Genomic DNA, 23,801 nt, shown 5'->3' on the forward strand with positions numbered 1-23,801 from the left:
TTGTATAAAATATACAAAAGGATGAAGGCTATTGCTTAACGCATTGTAAGCCGCCCTGAGTCTCCGGAGAAGGGCGGCATATAAATCAAATAAAAAAAAAAAAAAGATGTAATAACACAGGCAATCAACCTGCTCACAGCAACAAAGCCAGCAGCCCACACCTCCCCACCAGTATTTATCGAGAGACAGCAGCTCCAATCACGCTTTGCTTGCACAGGCACGAAGCTGAAGGCACCAACCTGAAGATGACGAGTGGGACCTCGTCGAAATGTTGCCAAGATACTCTCAATCTTACACGGGAAAAGACCTGAATACGCCAAGACTTGCATATGTGTGTGTGTGTGTGTGTGTGTATACATACACACACACACACACACATACATACATACATATAATGTAGCGTTTAAATGAATAATTAATCCAACCTGTCTTTTTGGGGGGGGGGGGAATGACACTGTCTGTTCGATTGTGTATTAGAATTTTGAAAAAGAAAATTATAATAAAAATATATTTTTTTAAAAAAAGCCATTTCTTGTTATACCAATCTCCTCTTTTCAGTGGATTTATTAATATTTTTTTATCTTTCTTACTAAACAACACTTCCAACTACAGGGTCTTGTCCCACATTTAAATTCCTCCATGTGGTTATCTATTTCATATTAAGTAACACAATTTATTTATATATGCGTGTACATATTCAGATGTTCTTGGCAACATTTTTCAGAAATGGCATGTCACTGGCCGCCTTTTTAAGGTTGAGAGAGAGTGATTGAACCAAATCACTCAGCTGGCTTTGGGCCTAAGGCAGGACTAGAACTCACAGGCTCCAGGTTTGTAGCCTTAAACATTACACCAGACTAGAATGGAATACTTATAACTTTTTCCATATCTTTTATTTATGTTTCCCTACCTCTGTTGAAGGATTATTATTATTATTTTCATTCTATACAAAATTGAGACAACCCAAGATCACCAAAACTTCTATTTTCATCTGAACAGTTCAAAAGTTCACTACTGCTCTTTGTATCAATTCAAACTGAAAACTAACATAAACGAAGCTTCAGAAAAGAAGCCCCCAAACAGAGCTTCAGACAGAGGCTTTTTTCCAGAAGCTGTTTCAGAAGTTTCAGAGGCAGGGAAAAAAAAAAAAGCAAGGCACAGAGCTCACAACCAAGGAACCTGTTGCTAAAATTCACCTCTGGGAACAGCTGATTGGGGGTATTCTGGGAGCCCAATCCACCTGCCAATCAGCTTTTTTCTTATTTTCCTCTCCAAAAACTAAGGTGTGTCTTATACTTTGGTGTGTCTTATATTCCGAAAAATACAGTATCCTGATTGATTTCTTAAATTGTAGCTATCATAGACATATCTGCTATAGACTTATATTTGCAGTTATACTTTAATAATAATAAATTTAATAAGCATTTGCATTTAAAGTAGATCCAACAAATGCTACTTCCTTTAAATTACCTAAAAGGGCCAATACAAACTATTCAAGGATTGTGTGTAGCTATTGTTGCCTTCTTAGTATCAAAATCACTTTTTCAACAACAAGTTTACTTATCCTTCTTATTCAGGGGCTTCTATTTTGCTCAGCTTGGAACATAAAAACAGAGGAACCAGTAGTAGTTTACATTCTGCTGTGCATACAGGAAGAATTTCAACACAGATATCAATACTGAGAGGATGAAGTGAAAGCTTATTAAAGTATCTTTTCATGGACATTAATGAAACCACAGCATGAATGCTAAGATTTTTTGGAATAAAGGAAAATATACTTTAGATTTTCTGAAGGACTCAGATGTCAATAACAAGTCTTTACTCTAGAATGAAGAGCCTGGTCCTCCAAAATATTGCTGACCTATTGCTTCTAGTATTTCTTGGTGGTACTTCCTTGTGCTGCTGGAAACTGTAGTTTAAAATCAGCCAGAAGGCAGATTCTTATGCTTTTAACTACTACATTCCTACCATGTTTTCCCAAAAATAAGACAGGGCCTTATTATCAGGGATCTTATCCCTAAACTGACTGGCTGCTTTGCCAGTGCTGCTCAGGCCACTGCCTCCAGCAATCGTGGCAGCTTTTCGTTACTTCCTGTGCAAACAGCACGAGGTGAGGAGGCGAGGCGGGGGGGCAAAGGGGGGAACATGCCCCACACGCCTCTGTCATCCACGTGGAATGGCCTCGTGGAGGCCGCTCCTGCAAATCCTAGCTCGCTCGCTCCTTCTCTTAGTGGTGAGCCGGATGCGCCACTGCCACTCGGGAGAATAAGAGAGAGAGGAGGCGCTATGAGAGAGCCCATTTCTGACATTCTTCTCCTCCCAGACGACGGCAATGTGTTTAGCTTCCCAAATCTGGCTTGCCAATCTTGGCCGGCAAGGGGGTGTGGCAGGTCAGGAGGGGTGGGGTGGCAGAGAAGCGAGATTCATGGAGTGAGATGGGACTCCCCTTGCCCGGCATGGCAGGAGCTGGAAGTCATGTAAGACACGGCGGAGAAGACAGGCAGAGAGACAGACAGGGAGAGAAGCAACAGGAGTGAATATCCTCCTGTCCACTTTTGTTTGGTAATGGGCACTGACCATTTAGCCAGATCTCAACTCCACAACCTTTGGAGATTTGGGAGGCGACTATTTTTTCCTCCTCACTTTTCTCTCTCCCCCTAACTTCATTCTTTAACCGGGAGGGGAGGACGTGGGATGAGGTATTTCTTGCTTCAGCTGCACAAGTGGCCTTAAAGCACTGCCCACCCTCTCAGCCCTGAACCCAACAACAGAGTGAAATTTCCCCCCAGCCTTCAATATCCAGGCCGCATGAACTGAACCCAAGAGATACAAAGAAGCAGATTGGAAAGGGTTGGCTGCAACTCACTGTGTGGCCTTCTGTCCCAGCTTTTTCCACTAACGGAAAACCAATCTGCTTCTTTCTCACGTCGTGTTGTTTGCGCGGCAGCTGTGCATGCGTCTAAGTATTTTGGCGGGGTTATTTTTTGGGGGGGCTTATTTTAGCGCATGTGCTCGAAAGCCCAATATTATCCGGACATGTCCTAGTTTCGAGGAAACACGGTAGTATTTTCCTACATGTAATCTGAAAACAAAGGCTTCTCCCCATTGACTTTACTTGTTGGAAGCCTGCTGAGAAGGTTGCAAACAGTGATCACAGGATTCTGGCATACAGTAAACATCATAAATATATGCAGGTTGCCAAGCATCTGAATTTTGATCATGTGACTGTGGGGATGCTGAAACAGCCATTAATGTGATGACTGATCATAAATCACTTTTTTTCAGGGCCATTGTAACTTCAAATGGTTGCTAAATGAATTGTTGTAAGTCAAGGACTAACTCTACTTCTCATATATCATTGGGCTAGAGATAAAGGAATATACTTATTATATTACTTATTTTTTATATATAGCTCCAGGGCTAGGATTTGGCTATTTGTTGAGCCCTAACGTTTTTGGTAAGATATTGTCAGGTATTGGATGACTTTATCTGGGCATATACAGTATGTTCCTCTTTTTTTTAATTGTTTTTCTCTTCTTTTTTTAACCATGTAATCTATCCAGAATCACTTTCGGAGTCAGATGGCCTTCTAATAACACAAAATAAATTTATAATTCCAGTAATTCAATGAATTACTTTATTTATAACATCAAGCTGTTTAACACAAAACAGATCAAAAAGCATCTAATTAAAGTGAAGCTATATCAGGAAAACCAATTAATCTACCCATTCTTGTGTTTTTTTGTCTCATTTGGGTTTTTTTTCCAAATTCAAATGTACAGTTATATTTTATATACTTTAACTTTATTTTTCATTCTAGTTTAATTTTTTAAATTTGCTTGCTCACATCCTTATTGTTTCTTGCTTATGTTAATCACATTTGACTGAAGTTGGATCATAATGCACAGCAACACTATTTGTATTGCAAGAGAAATATAATCATACTTCACTGAGTTCATTTATCTGTCCACTGAATATTCATAAGTTAAATGCAGTTGAATATTAGCATTGGTATGTGCACTAGAAAATATTAAACTTCTTTTGATATTGGAAGGAGGGAGGATATTGTACTCATTCTGTAAGAGTGCCAAGTAGGTTAGTGTTAGTGAAGTGTACACAGAATTCATGTGATACTATCCCTTTATGAATAAGCACACAAATCACATTTTAAAAAACCATATAATGAGCATCAGAAGAAGAGAGAAGGGCAAAGTTGAGCATGTCCAGCTTGCAGTGAGTATTCTCCAGAAATATCTTCAACTAAAATGTACTGTCCTTCCATTGTAGGACATTGGCATTCTGCAAGAAGTAGAAGAGGCACAGTGCTAATCTTCAAATTTCCTCCTAACTTGATCCCAGGAAATCTGTTTTAGAACATCTGGTATAATTATTCAGTAATGTTATTGCATAATTACAAATCAGTCTATTACTTTGTAATTCTGACAATGAAACAAAAAATATAAATCTTTTTGTGAAGCATTTTTCTTCTATAAGAAAAATATATCTGTATCACTACAAAGCTTTTTCTTTAAACCTTCCTATAAGAAGCACAACTGTCCCTGTATCTCAGGTATGGTCAAAACAGTTGGGCATGTCCTGGTATACTGCAGATTTTATAGGGAGTTACACAATACACTTATTATGTTCCTGTTAGCAAAGTTTAGGCCACCTGGATGAATTAACCTGCTTACCTATTTGCTTTGAGATAGGCAGCCTGCCACTATCTATGAAAAAAATGGCACAGCGGCATGTTCAGCATAATCTACTATTGCTTTTATAGTACTATTTCTTTCACTGTTTACTATCTGTAAGTGCTAGTTGGCTGTTGTAAGTGATTGGCCTTTGGCTTTAATACAGGATTCATTTATTAATTTATTCAAATTCTCCTCTTTTTGTGTTACTATTATTGTAACAGAAGCACTCTGAATAATATGAATAGTTTCGAATGTCAGCATTTATGCACACCACTCAAGAAAGATTTATGTCTCTCTCTGTGGTGTTTTCAAAGTAAAGCATCCCAACTAATTCCTTCCTAAGTATATGCAACCATAATTGGAGTAAACTTGTAAAACTTGTTTTTATTCTCTGATGATATTACAAATCGGTAACTTCAGGTAAAAACAGAATGGTGTAAGAAATATGAGTCATCCCTGATGAATATAAATGTTTAAATGGTTAGAAATGCAAACCTAAGGCTCAAGGAACCCCAGCCTTAGCAGAAGTTAAAAGATGAAGGCATACAACTCTTTTAAAACTCCTGGGAATTTGAAGGTGCCTAGAACACTTGAAACAGGTGTGGTTTTAGAAGAATGTCTGTCTGGAGGCAAAGAAGTAAGAACTAGTAAAAATTTGCCATCAATATTATACTTCCTCTGTCCATAATCCTAATAACGTTGTCAAAAAAGGAGAGCCCTGAGGAACTTCTTAAAGGGATAAAAGCTTATACTATCAATCCAGCTGAGGTAATACCGTAATTGTGAATCTCGTTTTTATTACGTACTTAGTAGTATGTTCATCTGATACAAATGAATTAAAAGGATTTTCAGATTAAACTCACGATGCCAAATTTTCATAACTGGCTGTACTTGAAAACATTTTAATGTACTTGAAAATATTTTTAAAAAGTGAATTTTCTGCTTAGTTTTTTAAAATATATAAAGCACTACCAAATAAAGGTTATTTATGGTTATATACCTTTTCTTCTTTGATTATATACTTCTTTGTTAAGAACTCATTAGATTCTTTAACAACTATGTAGACAAATATAATGCTGAAGAATGACAATTTGCTTCCAAAATTTAGCAGCACAATTTCTGGGAATTTTGGAGGCTACGGAAGCAGTATACAAGGGAGTACATTGTATTCCCCTGCACTAAGCTGTGGTTATAATCATTGCACAATAAAAACTAGTGATCTATATTTATATGTATACAATGTATAAATTATGATCCATGTGGTACAGTATGCTATAATTTTCTCTATTATTTATATTAAACAATTTGTTAAAATTCATACATATTATTTTCAAATGAACTTTCAAAATCACATTTTCTACACCAAAATGGTGCCATTTATGAATATTTATGATGTAGATGCAAATTGTATTAAAGTAGCATAACTATTTTTATGTTACGAATATAAAGGAATTAGAAAAGTTCCTAATATTTTCCTTTACATAATTATATTTTATTTACCACATAAACTAAACCAGTATTGATTTTGAAGAATCAAATCTTGCACCTATCCATGCAAAATTCCAAGAATTTTTCAGAATTATATCTATACTGCTTGGATCATCACATAAGACCTTTATTCAAGTGTCAGTCCTTGGGTCTGCCCTATTTATAACAGAACATTAGTTGCCCTTTCAAACTGATGGCTTGAAAAGATGGACCCCACTACAAAAGGATTTAAAATGAACAACTTTAATAATGCTTGATGTTTGCTGTCATATATAACAGTGGTCCCCAACCTTTATGGCACTTGGATCTGTGGAAATTTTTTTTCCATGCACTGGTGGGGGCATGGTTTTGCATGCTAACTAGATCCCAAACATGTGCAGATGAAGCTTCACACACTTGCATGGCCCGGTTCCTAACGGTTTGCGGCCTGGGAGTAGGGGGACCCCTGATATATAAGATTAGCTGCTTTGGCACAGTAAAAATAGATGACATCCATTCATTTAATTCATTTTTGAATTTTATACAAACTAATAAATATTGTTTCATTTATATGTGATATGGTACTTTATGCAATAGTTTTTATTTGTATTGAAGACCATTACCTGAAAAACCCCTTTAAGAGGAGTTGCCTACAATAGTATTACAGTTATTGTATTATTCTCATATTTACGCACTTCGAGGAGAATCAGCAATATACTACAACACTTAATAGAACTGTCACAAGAGTGACAGTTGATTCTTGATTAAAAGCTCACCTCAGGCACTCTCTTGGAACAATTGTGCAAACACAATTGTGTTTGCAGTATTTTTACTCCATTCTTCAGGAAGTTCTCACAGCAGTTTACAAACTCAAGGGTGCCTTCATTCCTAGTCTTCCATTTACATTTTAAAGATTACACTGAACACTACTGACAGAAATTTTGCAAGGGTATTCTGCAGTTTCTATACATTCTCCTTCTCCCTCCATCTCCCATATAATCTGCCTTAGAGAATCTACCATGCTCCTGGAGTTGCATATTTTGAAAAGAGTGACAGTGTATGAATCCAATTTATTGGTGGATACCATTCTGTTAGAGTAAGAATACTCCAGATAGTCCACCAGAAATGACAGGTCACTTAACGATGGTTCAAAGTTATGAGCGAAAGCCCAACATTACATACGGGTCTGTTTCAAAGTTATCACAGCTGCAGTGGCTCTGCAGTCATTCACCCTTACAACATACTGTGGAGATGCTGCAGTGCCCTCCCAGCCTTTTTTGTTTTATTTAAGAAATGTGGCTTTCTCAGGAAGAGAAGGAGGGAGGGAGGGGATTAAACAAGGGAAAGGTTTTGGGAAGCTCATCCTGAAACTGCCACCTTTTATGCAGCTTCCCAAAGTTTGTTAGAGGCAGGAGAGGTTTGCAGCTGGCTGAACAGCAGCCAGCTGATTGGTGTAAAAAGGTCTGAAAGAATTGTCAAGGCCCTTTTATTGATCTTTTCCAACTGTCCCAAATAGGTGCTAAAACTAAACTTTCCACCTCTGCTCTCCCATCTTATTCCTTTTAAAATCCTCATGCCGGAGCCCATCCTTAGGGAACTTCTCTCTAGCAGAATGTGCGCCTGCTAGAAGCACACACTCTGCTAGAGAGAAGTTCCCTGACGATGGGCTCCAACACGAGTTTAATCAACAAAATAGAGGATACTGGGTCTTTCTAAGCTTAAGCTGTTTGTCTGACTGCCTGATCAATAAGTCTGTCCCTGCCAGGTTTTTTTTTGTTGTTGTTGTTGTTGTTTATTGAGGAAATGTGGCTTTCTAGGGGAAGGAGGAGTTAAGCAAGGGAAAGGTTTTGAGAAGCTTGTCCTGAAGCTGCCACCTTTTATACAAGGGCCGGCTTCTCAAAGCTTAGTAAGTCACAGAGGAGGTTTGCACCAATTTCCAGCAGATCAGTGCAGAAAGCTTTGAAAGGCCAGGGAGCTCTTTTTTTTTTTTTTGCCCTAGAAAGCAGGGCATCTTGGCAGAAGGAAGGACAGGGACAAAATTGGGAAAGGCAGGGTTTTCCTTCTCCATTGCTTCTCTCTGGCAAGAGAGACAGCTTGTGGCAGGCCGGCATGAGAGGCACCCAAGGGTATGGGTGCCGTATGGGGTATCATGGGATGGGGGTGGTCTTGAGATTAGGCCTCCCAGGATCTTCCACCCCCCTGAGCTCTACTTAACAACTTGTTCATTTGTTTAACAAGTGCACTGGGGAGAGCAAGGATGGCTGGTTGTTACTTGAGGCAGTTCATTTAACATTGTCCCAATTTTTGACCCTAATAGGCAGGCACTCTTATTATGGTCATAACTCAAGGATTACTTCTACTGGATTCAACAAAGAAGGTAACTAGTCTTAACAGGCTTGTACTTGATATTGATTCAGATGTGTATCCAAAACCTTTGTCAAAATTCTAGAGTCATTTTACAGGGTAAGATTTAAGAACCTTAGAAACTGGGGCTACGTTATCTTTTTATAGTATCCAATTGTATTGGTAGACTAATCTACATAATTTTACACTTAATGCTCAGATTTTACATATATGCAGCCTGAAATATTTCAATCCTACTTCAACTACATTTGTATTTTGGTATGCATGTATTTGTTATTAAAATGTAACTTAATTCTTTTAAAGCACTGCATATCTAAAACAAGATTTTTGTTGCTGATGTTTTAAAGAAGCCACTATTTAATTTGTCAATTTTTTTACTCTCTAAAGCTAGGTTGAAAAAATTCTGTAGAGACATTTATCTATTTGTTTGTTTGTTTATTTGTATTTCAGAAGATCAAGAATGGCCTGCTTCACCTGCGGACTTTCTGCTTGCTACACAGCTGTTATGCATCTATTGAATTGTAGCCAACAGAGCTTAACAAATGGTTTATTTCCTTCCAGTGAGATATTAGTAAGACAATTGGTTGGTAGGAAAGAAAGAAAGAAAGAAAGAAAGAAAGAAAGAAAGAAAGAAAGAAAGAAAGAAAGAAAGAAAGAAAGAAATGTGTGTGAGAGTGTGTAAATTTTCTTGTTCTTATGAAAGTGTAAAATAGTTTAGTTTAATTTAGCACATGATTCAATGATGCACCAAGCTAAAGGAATCGGATTTAAAAGTAAGAATGGCTAGAACTTATTTGAAGTTATATAAGGGAAAAAAAAACCAGAAGAGGTTTTGAAGAACTAGTCAAGATTTAATTGGTAGTTAAATGTTCAAAAGCTCCTCCAAAATTATTTGAGAAGAGATGGAAAAAAGCAGAGCTGTCGCTTACCTGACTGTGATAGGCAAAAGGGGCCACAAGATATACATGTTAACAAGAAAACGAAAATCCCTTTTATGTTAAGGAATGAAAGTATTTCAAAGAGATTACTTCCTTATTTATATTTATATCCCACCTTTATTATTTTTATAAATATCTTAAGGCAGTGAACGTATCCAACACACCTTCCTCCTCCTATTTTCCCTTTAACAAAAAACCCTGTGAGTGAAACAGTTCCTTCCAAGAGTAAAAACAACGAACAAACAATATAGTCATCCACTTGAAAGGGAATGAATATAAATACCTCTTTCTTTATAACAGGATAAAATTGAAAGAGAGAATATTTGTCCACTGGTGCAAGAAAAGTAAATCCTCCTGTATAAATAGAGGAGAGTTGAAAACAATAACTGCCTCAAATAGCAAGGAATGATTTGAATTGAAGGCACAGTTATATGAGGCAAGTGCTTCAGACTTTTGCTCTGAATGAGAACTAATGTACCTGTATAGAAGATCTTTATTCCAAGCATAGAAAAAGACATCTAGTGATTCAGGATTTCCTTCTGTGTTTTCAGAAATTATGGCATAGGACCGTGATGGCGAACCTATGGCACGGGTGCCACAGGTGTCATGCGGAGCCATATTGGTCGGCACGCGAGCTCAGCTCTGGCACGCATGCATGCGCCAGCCAGCTGATTTTCGGGCCTTCCGGGGCCATCAGAAGTCAGGAAACACACTGTTTCTGGCCTCGGGAGGGCCTCGGGGGAGGAGGCTGTTTTTGCCCTCCCCAGGCTCCTAGAAAGGCTCTGGAGCCTGGGAAGAGCAAAAAACGGGCCTACCGTGCCATCGCATGCCAAAAGTGGGGGGGAGCATGGGGGGGTGCATAGAATTACGGATGTGGGCATGCGTGCGTGTGACCCCACCACACTCCCCCCGCTTTTGGCACGCGATGGCAAAAAGGTTAGCCATCACTGGCATAGGACATTCTTTGTTGAATGCTCAACATAATAGTTTACCATTTATGGAAAGTAGTGACAGGCAGAGTGACAGAATCATTATATTTTCATCTGTATAGGTAAAAAGTATCAATTGGCCAGAGGCACTATTTCCTAAAGAGTCAGTTGAAGAGCAGGGCAAATCTTCCTTATTAGTTGGCATAGAAAATAGGCATTGAATCCTCAGTAGCTAACTGAATTGTGGTTCTGAACCATAGACACAAACACTTCAATTACTATATCTAGAAAGGGACTAATCATTACTACATGGAACTATAAATATGAAACTGGGATTGTTGAACATTATCTAGAAAGGAGCTGTGTTATCCAAGCCACATCATGGAAGAAAGTTTGCAAAGTGTACCAATTGCACTTCATATTTGGATCCTCTGTATTTAAAAAACAAAAACAAAAAAGACTCCCACTTGCCTGGGAATGTATGTCTATTTAATGTATACAAATTCATTTCTGAGAACGCGCTTCTATACAGTTACTCCCAAATAGCCACAAGAATATCTATGAATATATAATAAATTTATAAAGCCACAAGGAAAGAAAAAGGATTTTCTAAAAAGTGTAAAAAGGACCACACATATACACACATACATTTCTGGTATCTGTATCATATACATACTTTCTCAGAAATATTTCAGAGGGTACTTTCAGAAGGTTCTTTTAAGGTTCTTTTAAAGCATGCTTAATTGAGAAAATTTATCACAGTACACATATCTTTCTAATTAGATGGAATAAGCTGGATGATTAGAACGTTATACTGAAAAGTATTAAAAGATTCATGCAATTTCTTTTTGTATAATTAGGAATTTTCAAAAACTATAAAAAGAGAATGTAATTGTGCAATTGAACACAGAAATTAAATATTAAGATCAAACTAACAAGGCAAGTAGCATAATAGAATAAATTATATAAGCAGTTAGTGTCAAGGCTTAATTTAAACAGAATGTCTTAATTATGCAAAAGAGCTGAGTTAATGTAACTCTCTAAGGTTTCCTCCATTGTTTTTCCTTCAGAAACAATAAAATCTCCTGCAGATCTACAGCAATGAGCTAGGAGACTGTAAAACTGCCATTGTCCATTAAACTTAATTGTCCATTCTGCTGCAGAAATCTTTTAAGAAAAGAGCTTCCCAGAGGGCTTGAATATAGGGTCACTTAAGAATTGAGTTACTTTTATTCTGGTTGCAAATTGTCTTCAACAGAGGTTACAGAAGGATAACGTGTAAATACCTCACTGCAGTTATTGACTTCTCAAATGTCAATTATAGAAATCTAATATGTGAAATGTGATGAAAAATTTCCACCTGTGTCAGAATATTATTAAATTCTTATTTAAGATTATTATCTTACCAAAACTTAAGGGTTTAACCAAGAGAGTGCGGTATTAGATATTCTTTCCAGTGGATTTTTTTCAATGCTTCCACTGATTTCATAAGTTCTACATGTGTTTGTCCAGTTCACTGACTCAGTAAGGACTTAACATAAACTATTTCTAAGTTGCACTAGACTTGTATCATCAACTTGAAGATAGCAAAAAAGCTTCCTTATGCAGGGCTGGATTGCCTGTGTACTTATGATAGCTTTTAGATTATACTATCAAAACCTCACCTGAAAGAATGAATGATTGATAATCTCTTTTAAGATCCAAAGCAATTGATTATTTCAATAACCATTATGAGGCCAATGAAAATACTACACTCAAAGATGGTATAAGTTCAATAGGATAAAATGGTAAAATGTGGCTATGTTCCCTGGTTTGTCATACTAAAGAAGTTAATGCTTTAAAATAAGCATATTTTCTTTCAGATACAGCAGAATTTAGGTTTACCACTCTATTTTTCTTAATCAGAGGACATAAAACTATAAAGTGATCTATAGTGGAATGGCCAGATCTGAATCATGCCCATTTATGATTATTATTAAATTATTTCCCCACAGCTTAAGTGCTATCACATCAATTTCATGTGTGTTGCTATATTGTTCAATTTATGATAGCAAAAGAAATCCTGTCTTTCATTACTACTTACAGGTCAATTGGAAGAATTTTAAATTACCTTCTTTTATTAGATGAAGCAACTTTGTTGTTGCTACAGATAATGCTACAAAATTTGACACAGCAACTATTGATATCCATATGTTCTGCTAAATAATAGGCTCATATGGTCACTTACAGAAAAGTTCCAATTGTGGACAATTTAAATCTTATTTTATCTTTGGGGAGTGTGTGTCTCTGATCCTTGGTCAAAATAAATTGAATCAATTAATATCCATGGATTCCAATTTTCAGATTTAAATAATGATAATGATTTATCACAACATTAATGACATCACTGTCATCTGTTTTATTTGGCTTACCCAAAAAGTCTACTTTCTTGGGTATTACAGATAATTCTTCTAAAACATTTTATCATTTTTGTCATTGTTGAATTTCAGAAGCAAAATAGTTTCCTTTAGTGCGTTTTGTAATTGTATCCCTCCATTCACTTGACAGCCCTCTTCCTACTGGACAGCAGCGTAAATATGAGTTAGCAGTGTGCTGCAGCTATCAAAAAAGCTAATGCAGTCCTAGGCTGCATTAACAGAAGAATACTCAAGATCACATGAAGTGTTAACACTACTTTATAATGCCTTGATAAGATCACACTCAGAATATTGCATCCAGTTTTGATCGCTACAATATAAAAAAAAAGATGTTGAGACTCTAAAAAGAGTGTAGAGAAGAGCAATGATGCTGATTAGGGGACTGGAGGCTAAAACATATGAAGAACAGTTGCAGGAATTGCAGGGGTGAAGTCTAGCAGGTTCTGACAGGTTCTGGAGAACTGGTAGTGGAAATTTTGAGTAGTTCGGAGAACCGGTAGTGGAAATTTTGAATAATTCAGAGAACCGGCAAATACCACCTCTAACTGGTCCCAGAGTGGGTGGGAATGGAGATTTTGCAATATCCTTCCCCTGCCATGCCCACCAAGCGACGCCCACCAAGCCACACCATGGCCACCAAGCCATGCCCACAGAACCAGTAGTAAAAAAATTTGAATTACCATATTTTTCGGAGTATAAGATGAACCGTTTTACCCCCCCAAAAGGGGGTGAAAATCTGGGTGCGTTTTATACTCCGAATGTAGCCCCACCCACCCGTTGGCCCCCACCCTTGGGAGGTTGTCGGCCTCTGTGCATCGCATTTTCCGGCAGTTTCAGGCAGTGGGGATCCTCACATTGCCAAAAATGAGCAATGTTGCACGCTGGGAGATGGCGGAAATGGTTAGGGTGCTGCTTGGAACCTGCTGAAAACTGCCACCGCCGCATTTTCATGAGGGCACGCGGCTGTACAAATTGCATCAAGGAATCGGGGAGGAAAACGCCAGAAAACACGATGCATGGAGACTATGCTCTTGTGAAGTGGGTTCGTCTGCATGAGAGGTGTAAAGCAAGGTGCTCGCCACCCAGCCTGTCCCTTTTCCAGACAACCCAGGTTGAGAGCGGTCAGCTTCTGCTCCTGGCCCGGGAGACGGATCTGGCCAGGAGGGAAGAGAAAGTAAGACTGTAGAAAAGGAGGAAGAGGATGCGTGGCTTTGCAAATTGCTTCGGGGAACTGGAGAGAAAAACGCCGGAAAACGCAATGCATGGAGGCAATGCTCTTTTTCCTCCCCAATTCTCTGAAGCAATCCGCAAAGCCGCCCACCCTCCTTCTCCTTTTCTGCAGTCTCACTTTCTCTTCCTTCCTGGCCAGCAGTTCTGACAGCTGCCTTCATAACTTGTGCAAGGACTGGAGATCCCCACCCCTTATAGCAGCAGACTTCTACTTAACCTCCTGAGATAACTGCCCCCATGAAAATCATCCCCCACCCCACCCTACCCAGACCAGTTAAATAGATAGGATTTGTTTTAAACTGATAACAAGATCTGTGCTACGTGTTATCAAAATCCAAATGGAAGTGAGGACACCGCTGATCCTGATGCTGGTAGGAAGAGGCAGAATTCTTTTTTTCTTGTTTTCCTCCCCCAAAATTAAGGTGCGTCTTATACTCTGGTGCGCCTTATACTCCGAAAAATACGGTACACCACTGAGAATTGGATATGTATAGTTTAATGAAAAGAAGGACTAGGGATGAAATTATGGGAGTGTTCCAGTATCTAAGGAGCTGCCACAAAGAAGAGGGGGTTTACTTATTCCCCAAAACACCTGAAGGCAGAATAAGAAGCAATAGATGGAAACTAATCAAGAAGAGATCCAACCTAGAAATAAGGAGAAATTTCCTGACAGAACAATTAATCAGTGAATCCGTTTGCCTTTGGAAGTTGTGGATGCTCCATCACTGGAGGTTTTTAAGAGGAGATTGTATAACCACTTGTCTGAAATGGTATAGGGTCTCTTGCTTGAGCAGGTGATTGGACTAGAAGACCTCCAAACTCCTATTATTCTGTTAATTCAAAAAGGGAACAGACCAAGCAATAGTTATCAAATATAGCTGGATCCAGAGTGTCTTTTCAAGACAGAGCAATGTGTAATCATATTATAACCTCTCCCAAACTGAAGCACTGACTACTCCTGCATCTAGTTTGTTACATCCTATCTGCTACTGGAAAGAGCATGGATCAAATATACAAGAGAGGGTACCCATGCTAGAAAGGAATCAATCTATTTTTTCAGAGACCACTGATCAAAAGAAGCCTCAGATAACATGGTGGGTTACTGCTGCTGTCACCACTATGAACTCTGACCACAGGGAACCAGGATCTCAGCAAATCCAAGTAATTTATTGGCAGAAAGCTGAACAAAATAGTGACAGAAGCCCAAAGGGTGGCCTATTTGTGTTCTCCTTTCTACAATCCTAAATAAAATCACTGGTCAATAGTTTACTAATGCAATAAGGGAGGAGTAATGATATATCACTTTTCATCATCACAGTGTAGGCTCAAGCCTGAGCTTGTATCTGTATTTAGTCAGTCTTCTACTAATGTTGTGAACTTCAATTCTCTATCTGATCTCCTGAAATTCCTTAAAAAACCAATGAGCACACTAGGATTGACACATTAAGATATGCTACTTCAGATAATTTATAAAGAGCTCAAATCACTATATGCCAACCAATCAACAGAATGCATGTAAATATAATGCCATTCCTTTGCCTATCTTTGGGTTACTGTGGAACCAAAAACCCAGAGGGCAGATCTCCAAGAGGATGATAGCATTGCCCTTGCCTAACCAGATTTCAATAATACATTCCAGCTGTCTGCTATCTATAACTAAGTCATGAAGAAACTTAGCAATTACAAATGGATCTGGCATTTACTCCAACCAATGTGAATCCAAGGCAACTAGTGATATGAATACCAAAATCTAGAAATGGAGTTTGCTTTCCAGACTTACTCAACAGGATTTTCTAGAATACAATTATATAACTAATGGTATCAAATACTTTTAAGAAGCCCAGAGCAAAGGAAATGGATTGTATTTCTATTGTCCAATACTTAACCATCAGAACCCAAGGTAGAAATGACAATGGTTCAGATTTTATACAACTAATACAAAATTATAGTATTACACCATGGTGCTCATTCACACCATGTTTATCACTAGGCAATTATTATATGTGATAATATATAAGAATTGAGAAACTTTGTTGAGAATGATTGTCCCAAAGAGGTTTTTTTGAAGAGGCAACTTCAAAACTTTCTAGTTTCTAGTTTTTCTTTGAAGACATTTTGCTTCCCATCCAAGAAGCTTCTTCAGCTCTGACAGGATGGTGGGAGAATGGAAGGATTTATACTTCTTCCATGTGCAGGTCTGCACATTGGGGAAACAAAACAACCACTTCATAAAGGCATGACACAACATAGGAGAACAAACACATCAGGACTAGATTCAGCAGTCCATCTGCATTTAAAAGACACAGACCACTCTTTTGATGACAACAAAGTCCATATTTTGGACAGAGGACTCTTGGTTTGAAAGAGGGGTTAAAGAAGCCATCTATGTCAAAATTGAACAGTCCTCTCTCAACAGAGGGGGAGGGATACAACATCATCTATCTTCAATCTACAACACAGTCCTTTCAACAATTCCAAGAAGGCTCCACACCAATTTGCACCACTCAGGTGACCCTGATGACACAGATAAACCTCCAGGTGACCTTAATGATCTGCTAAAAGAATGCAAATGACCAGCTGTCTGCAAAGAGTATAAATCCTTCAATTCTCCCACCATCCAGTCAGAGCTGAAGAAGCTTCTTGGATGAGAAGTGAAACGTCTTCAAAGAAAAACCAGAACGTCCAGGGGCCTCTTCAAAAAAGCATCTTTGGGACTTCCGGTTTGACGTACCGGCGAGACAGTCGGGGAAATAGCGGGCTCTGATGAGTCCCGTGAAAACCCCAACTGCCGAACCGCCGCCAATGGGTCTATGGACAGGGGAAGGAGAGGGGCGCCTCAGAAGACTGAGAGGAACAGGCAAGCACTCCATGGCATAGGGCCTAGCTATCTTCGAGGCCGCCTGCTGCTACGAACGACCTCCCATCGACCCGTGCGCTCCCACAGAGAGGGCCACCTCGGGGTGCCATCAGCCAAACAGTGCAGGCTGGTGACCCCCAGGGGGAGGGCCTCCTCTGTGGGGGCACCTACCCTCTGGAATCAGTTGCCCCCAGAGATAAGGAGAATCCAAGACCTCAGTGCCTTCCGCCGTGCCCTTAAAACCCATTTTTTCCAGCAAGCCGGGTTGGCTTAAGAAGAAATTTTTTAAATGTTTTAATTGGTAGTGTTTTTTAATTGGGCCAAATTTATATATCTTTTAATTGTTTTTTAATATTTGTACTGCATGTTTTTAATTCTGGCTGTACACCGCCCTGAGTCCTCAGGGAGAAGGGCGGTATAGAAATTGGAAAAAAAAAAAAGTTCCTTGGAGGTCAGAGGGAACCCTCTGTGAGTCGGCAGCGGGGGACGGCAGCCATGCGGCTGCCACGAAGCTGGGAGAAACTGAACTAAGAGATGAGCAGGAGGAAAGACTGAAAGAACGAAGCTCTTTGAAGCCGGGTGAGTGACTCCAACCTAGGCTTATAATAACGCAAGAGCAATGATTGGTATTTGTAAGACCCCTAGCCTTAAAACAGTGGCTGTGGATTAGAGGGGCATTGAAGATTTTGAAAAATAATTCCAGGAAGGAAAGACCCGCTAGAAAAGTATTTTGGGATAGATCTAATTGGAACAATTAAACATCGAGGCATGTTGAATAAGATTGGAAAAAACTTTTTAAAATTAGAATTGGACTTTAAAGAAAAAGGTACGGATTCAATACTTTTAAAACTCAAAAGAAGAAGAGAGTCAATTTGGATTGTTAAAGAAGTGTAATAAAATGGATACCGGCGTGACTAAGCGAAAGTGTGGATTGCAAAGTAACACCTGCCTCAAAAAAGAAACAATGTAACTTGCTGGTTGCTGTGGAATACTTTGAAACTACCAATATTGAAACTACAAATGACTTTGGTGTTGGAGGCTTTTTCTTTGTCTACAGATGGCCTTTTCGGTGGAAAGAAAGAGGAAATACAACGGAACTTTTATAACTGTTACTAATTGGCGTAGGAACAAAAGAAAATGGCTCAGGAACAAAAGGAGGAAAGTTGATATACTTTATATTGAAAAAGAAGTAACAAAAAGAGTTTAAATGACACTTTGAGAACTAAATTAGAGATCAATTTGAAATGGATTAAATATTGATAGACAAGGAAATGAAGAAATAAAATATATATAAAAGAATATAAAAATAGTTTGATTAAAAATGGAAATGTAATGCTTAGATTAATATTAATTATAAAAAGGAGGTGTTTATAAATGTATAAGGATAGAAAATATGAAAATGTGATTAAAATTAAAAATAATGTAAAGGTGGATAGTATTGATAAAATGAATATGAGAAGAATCCAAGAAATTTTATTGATATATAGGGGGAAATGTTTGATGTAAGAGTTAAATTTCAATGTTATATTGCAGATAAAGTTGAGAATGATAATATGATTAAATATGATCAACTAAGATATACGTGGAAGGCAAAATAAAATGGGGATTACACAGAGATAAATAGTAAAATTAAGAAAATGCTTAATGAATATGTTGGAAATAGTTATATGCTGGGAATCAGCTAAAATAATAGATGGAGATGGATTTTTTTTCCGTTTCTCTTTTCTTTTTTCTTCTTCTCTCTCTCTTTTTTTTGGGGGGGTGTGATAGTAAAATAGAGAGGAATATGCTGGAAAATAGGTAAAATAAAATATGCTGGGAATCAGCCAAATGATAGTTGGAGGTATGGAGGAGAATATGCTGGAAAACAGCCAAAACAAAATATGCTGAGAATCAGCCAAACAATAGCTGGAGATATGGAGGAGAATATGCTGGAAAAAAGCCAAAATAAAATATGCTGGGAATTAACCAAATAATAGCTGGAGATAAGGAGAGGAGAATATGCTGGATATTAGTTCAAATATGAAAATGCTGGAAATGCTGGATTAAAATAATAGATATGGGGGGGAAGAAGAATAAGTTGGAAGATAATTAAAATAAAGTGAGATGAGTATGAAATGATTCTGTGTAAAATGAAAAGTGTAATAGATGATAAGTTTAAGAAAATTAAGTGTAAGTTAATAGAGCTTAAGATTTAAAGATTTGATGAAATGGGTCTAGGGATGAAGGAGGATAGATGGAAATTTGATTTATAAATGGAAATAAAAATAGAGTTGTGTTTATTTGGAAATTAAGATTTGTGGTGATAAAATAATAAGGTAAATATTTAGATTAAGATGTTAGAATATTTGTTAAAAATTCGTGTTTTGATTTTTATGCTAAAAGATATAATGGAAGAAATGCCGGAAAGAATTGTTAAACAATTTTAAGCGAATGTACCTATACATGACTGGATCAAGACTTTGTTCTTAAAAGATGTATTTTATGTTTATGTTTTTTTTAAAAAAAAAATATGGGAAAAAAAAAGCATCTTTGGGACAACCATGACCTGGATGACCGAGGATCTCCATAGACGTTGAGAATGATTGTTACAGATCATTGTTTGATCTTAGAACTGTCACTATCTTATGAACTATAAGTTTATACTTTAAAAATATTATAGATTACTTCAGTCCTGGTTAATGTGCCTCAAAAGTATCAAAATTCATCCAATAGCAGCAATAGTACTGAAAATTCTTCAAGCATAACTTACCATAAATAAGTCACGGGCACCTATATCAACTGCTAGCAGAAAGGCCTTTTCAAATCTTTGGTGCCTATAGAATGAACAGAAACAAAAATTATTGAAATATATGGTATTAATTACATGTAGCAGACACAAATATGTAACCACAGCCATGAATTCTAGTCCCACTTTGGGGACTAGGGTCAGCAGGGTGGTCTTGGGCCACTCACTTTCTCTCTTCATCCTAGAAAATAGGCAAGGGCAAACCACTTTTGAAATTTTGCCATGAAAAGTGCAGGGATGTGTCCAGGGAGTTGCCAGGAATCGAAATTGACTCAAAGTCTCCCCGCCCCCATCAAATCAAGACAAGAGTAAGAGACAAGGGAAGGGAGGTACCCTACACATTGATGTCTGATTCCAAATTCACCTCTTTTTACATTGTAAGTGAATGTAAGCAAGCTTCAGGGCAAACAAAGAGCCTTAGAACCCCATCACCTCTATCTCTGATCATTTTTCCACCAAAAGTTACTACTCTTCATAAAATAAGCAGGACAGATTTGTATTCAACATAAAACCACAGCACTTCTCTACAGTGAAATATTTTTGCAAAGTGAAAGAGATACAGTTCTATTTATGATATATTCTCCCAGAACTCTTGCCATTGTGTTTCAACATGTATGAAAGTCTTCGTAGATGCTCAGCTAAAGCAGACACCGACATATAGTAAGAAGAAGTAATACAGGAAAATTATGTTGGTTCACTTTAATGAGAACAAAAAAAGCCTATTTTCAAAGTGTGCAATAGAAGAGTATGGTAGAACACTTCTGAATTTTACCAAAAAAGCCGCATGGGCAGACAAGATAAAGTGAATGACAATATAATTACGGAAGATGGACCCTTGAGATTGGATGACACTCAACAAGCTACAGTGTACAAGCTACACTCAACTTACAACCACAAATGACCCCAAAATTTCTATGGCTAAGCAAGACAGTTGTTACGTTTTATTCCATTTTACAACCTTTTGTCACAGTTGTTAAGTGAACCACTGCAGTTGTTAAGTTAGTATTATGGATATTAGGTGAATCTGACTTCCCCACTGACTTTGCTTGTCAGAAGGTTGCAAAAGGTAATCATATGACCCTGGGACACTGCAACCATAATAAATACAGGCCAGTTGCCAAGTATCCAAATTTTAATCACGTGACCACGGGATGCTGCAATGGTTGAAAATGTGAAAAAGGGTCATAAGTCACTTTTTTCAGTGCTGTTGTAACTTCGAACACTAAATGAAAGGTTATAAGTGATAATGGTGCTAATGATATTTATGACATGGCAAGGTAAAAGTCTGCAGGATGCCTAGTTTCTGATATTACCTCTAAGAAAAGAAAACCCAAAGCTGCAAAGAGAACAAAAGTGGCAATATGGAACATAAGAAACACAAACATGAAAAAGCTCAACAGAGTGAAAGATGAAATGAATTTATTACACATTGACATCTTAAGGGTCAGCTAATTGAAATTAACTGGATTTGGACCCTTTTGGTCAGAAGATCATGCTGGTTGCTTCTCGGAACATACAAAAAAATAAGCGGGAAGTTGAAAGTCCCAAGCAGCTCCCAAGCAGGCTAGTGGGCAGGTAAAAAGCTGCCGAGGCATGGCAAGTCCAGCTGCTGCCAGGTGAGGCAAGGTGCACCAGTTGGCATAGTATCAGCATGGTAGAGCCAGGGATAGCTGGTGCTGGTGCAGGAGTGATTGCTGGTGACCACGTCAGCACAGGCAGGCATGTGCTACAGAGTACCAGATTCCTACAATCTGGTACTCCATAGCTGGAGTCCTCAGGAGAAAATGCCAAGGGAGTGGGAGCAATTTACAGGAGTGACTTGAGACCTTCCCTTCTAGCTTCCCCATTGACTTTGCTTGTTGGAAGCTGGTAGGAAGTTGCAAGAAGATCCTTGTCTAACAATCCTCAATGCTCTCTTAATGAAGCAGTAAACTGGCAGGATTGCTGTCACTAAGCAATGCAATCATGTGACATCATGCTTTATGATTGCATTGCTTAGTGATATTTTCAGATACTACTATATTTCAAATTTTCTTCCATTCCATCCAATTCTACTCAAGCAAGTTTTTTTTATGCATACTGTATTTTTTTTTTTTTTCTAGATAACCGAGTATGGGAATTTCTCGTTGTGGAGTTAATCCTCCTGGCTTTACCATGTTTTTCGTTTTGCTCATGGTCTATTCCACCCTTTTCCTTTAAGGCAAACAAAATTCTGATAATTCATACAGTACAATCTAAGGTTCACTGTGGCTAAATCAGAACCTTGCCAGTTCTTGTCACTTTTCCATCTGCTTTTTCGTTACTGGCCAAGCTTTTTGAAGGAAAAAAACCAAATTAATGTAACACCAATAAAATAAAATAAGCACAAGCCTAATAAAGTAATAATGAAATTTTCATGAAATACTGATTGATATTCTACTTAAATGTAGAAGAAAATCATACTAAGAGTCAAAAATATTTTTATTAACTAGTAACTACCAATAAGCTGTCTTAGTCATGCTCATTGGCCGTGTAAGTAAATTTCTTGTGCTGGACTGATAAAAAGGAAAACTGCTATATTTCTTCCCTTGCTTCTCTTCAGTAAGAATGCAGTTTTAAAAAAATCATCTGTGGGAGAAGAGCTATGCCACAGTTATGATTTACAAACATTTCTTTAGAAATGAAGAACTCTCAGAACCTGCCTCATAAAGAAATCAAATGAAGGATGATGTATTACTGCAAAAGATATTTTTAAATCCTTCCAAAGGAAGACAATGAGAATAATGAATATTGGAAAAAACATGTAATTAAGTGGAATAAAATGAACTTCTAATTTCTTCAAACTTTAAAATGCACATGCAACTGAATTTAATTCGAGCATTTTAACAACAAGCAATTATATCTAAGCCTATAAATAAGTGATGCAAATAGGTAAAAACAACTATATCTCCCAGACATTTATTTCAAGGCTTACATGATCATTTTTCATTCAGCAATTCTGTTTAATATTTCAATTTAATACTTTACTCTTTCATTCAGTTTCTAGGCATCTAGCCCATTTCTTAAGCATAATATAATTATTCATAAGAAACGCTTTCCTTATAAATTCTATTAGCAATTGTTGGGTCAGAAACAACATTTATGGAGGTACAAAATGAAAAATGAAGTTTCATTAACTATATTTTGCAATATTATAACAGTTTAATTCTGGTCCTTACTAAACAGAATTCCTTTAGCTAACAGGGCATGAAGTATGCCTATTTTGCCGTGCTTGTTCTGAGGGGTAGAACCAACTCCAAGTAACCTGGTCCTGAGACACTGGCAACAGATCACAAAGTTGTGGTATTATGTATGCTGAGTAACCAATGCTGCTTACTACTCATATTGCTGCATTCTGCACCAATTGAAGCTGTCAAACACAATTAACTTAATCTTTGATACATTAATTTTCAGACTCATAATTTTCATTGTATCTTACAATCTAACATTAACCAAATACCATTCAGCTTGTCAGCCAGTAGCATAGTATCATCTACATACAAACGTACATGCAAAACCACATCACATTGTTAACCAGTACTTAATGTTATATCATCACATTTTTATCACAAATCTGTCCATAATAAACAGTCAAACAAATATTAAAACACCCTTGTTTTTTACTTCTTGTTTTATAGTGCTGAGCTATTTGCTAAACCTTCCATTTATTCTCACACATGCTATTCTTGCTTTCCATTTGTTTAAACTTCAGTTGTGGATATATACAGTTAATTTTGCCATTGCTGCATATTCTCCAAGTTTAAGTTCCCAATCAGATATTATCAGAACTGTATTTTTTTTCACCACGGGGCAAAATTTATATTTGATACTTGAGGGCTTTATACCTAATAAGAAATATTGTGATTTTATTTCCAATTTACTTTCCAAAATTTTCTGCACTGCATTATGTGTATTTTGATTTAATATTTTTGAGTTTTCTTTACCTGTGTAGTACAGGTAGTCCTTGACTTATAACGGTCATTTAATGACCTTTTGCAGTCATAATGGGCTCAGAACAGGCACTTAACATAACATACTTCTGACCATCATAAAGCATTGTACTAGCCTTCCCCAGTCACATGACTGCATTTCAGGTTCT

The 23,801-nt window shown here is 37.5% G+C and overlaps 1 protein-coding gene across 13 annotated transcripts in view; it reads right to left on the reverse strand.

Moving 5' to 3' along the window:
- The window catches only part of WDPCP (WD repeat containing planar cell polarity effector), a 201,271-nt gene that overhangs the window by 47,181 nt on the left and 130,289 nt on the right, over positions 1 to 23,801 (reverse strand). For 12 of the 13 annotated variants that reach the window (XM_034432467.3, XM_034432462.3, XM_087886501.1 and 9 more), the window contains one exon: positions 19,649 to 19,712. In XM_034432467.3, coding sequence (XP_034288358.2) covers positions 19,649 to 19,712 — 64 coding nt within the window. Of the gene's footprint in view, positions 1 to 14,738; positions 14,870 to 19,648; positions 19,713 to 23,801 lie in introns of those variants that run through there. The other variant, XM_060689354.2, reaches the window with a different exon arrangement.

This window comes from Pantherophis guttatus, chromosome 1 (assembly GCF_059756535.1).
Source record: "Pantherophis guttatus breed Tessera chromosome 1, ASM5975653v1, whole genome shotgun sequence".
NCBI lineage: Eukaryota > Metazoa > Chordata > Lepidosauria > Squamata > Colubridae > Pantherophis > Pantherophis guttatus.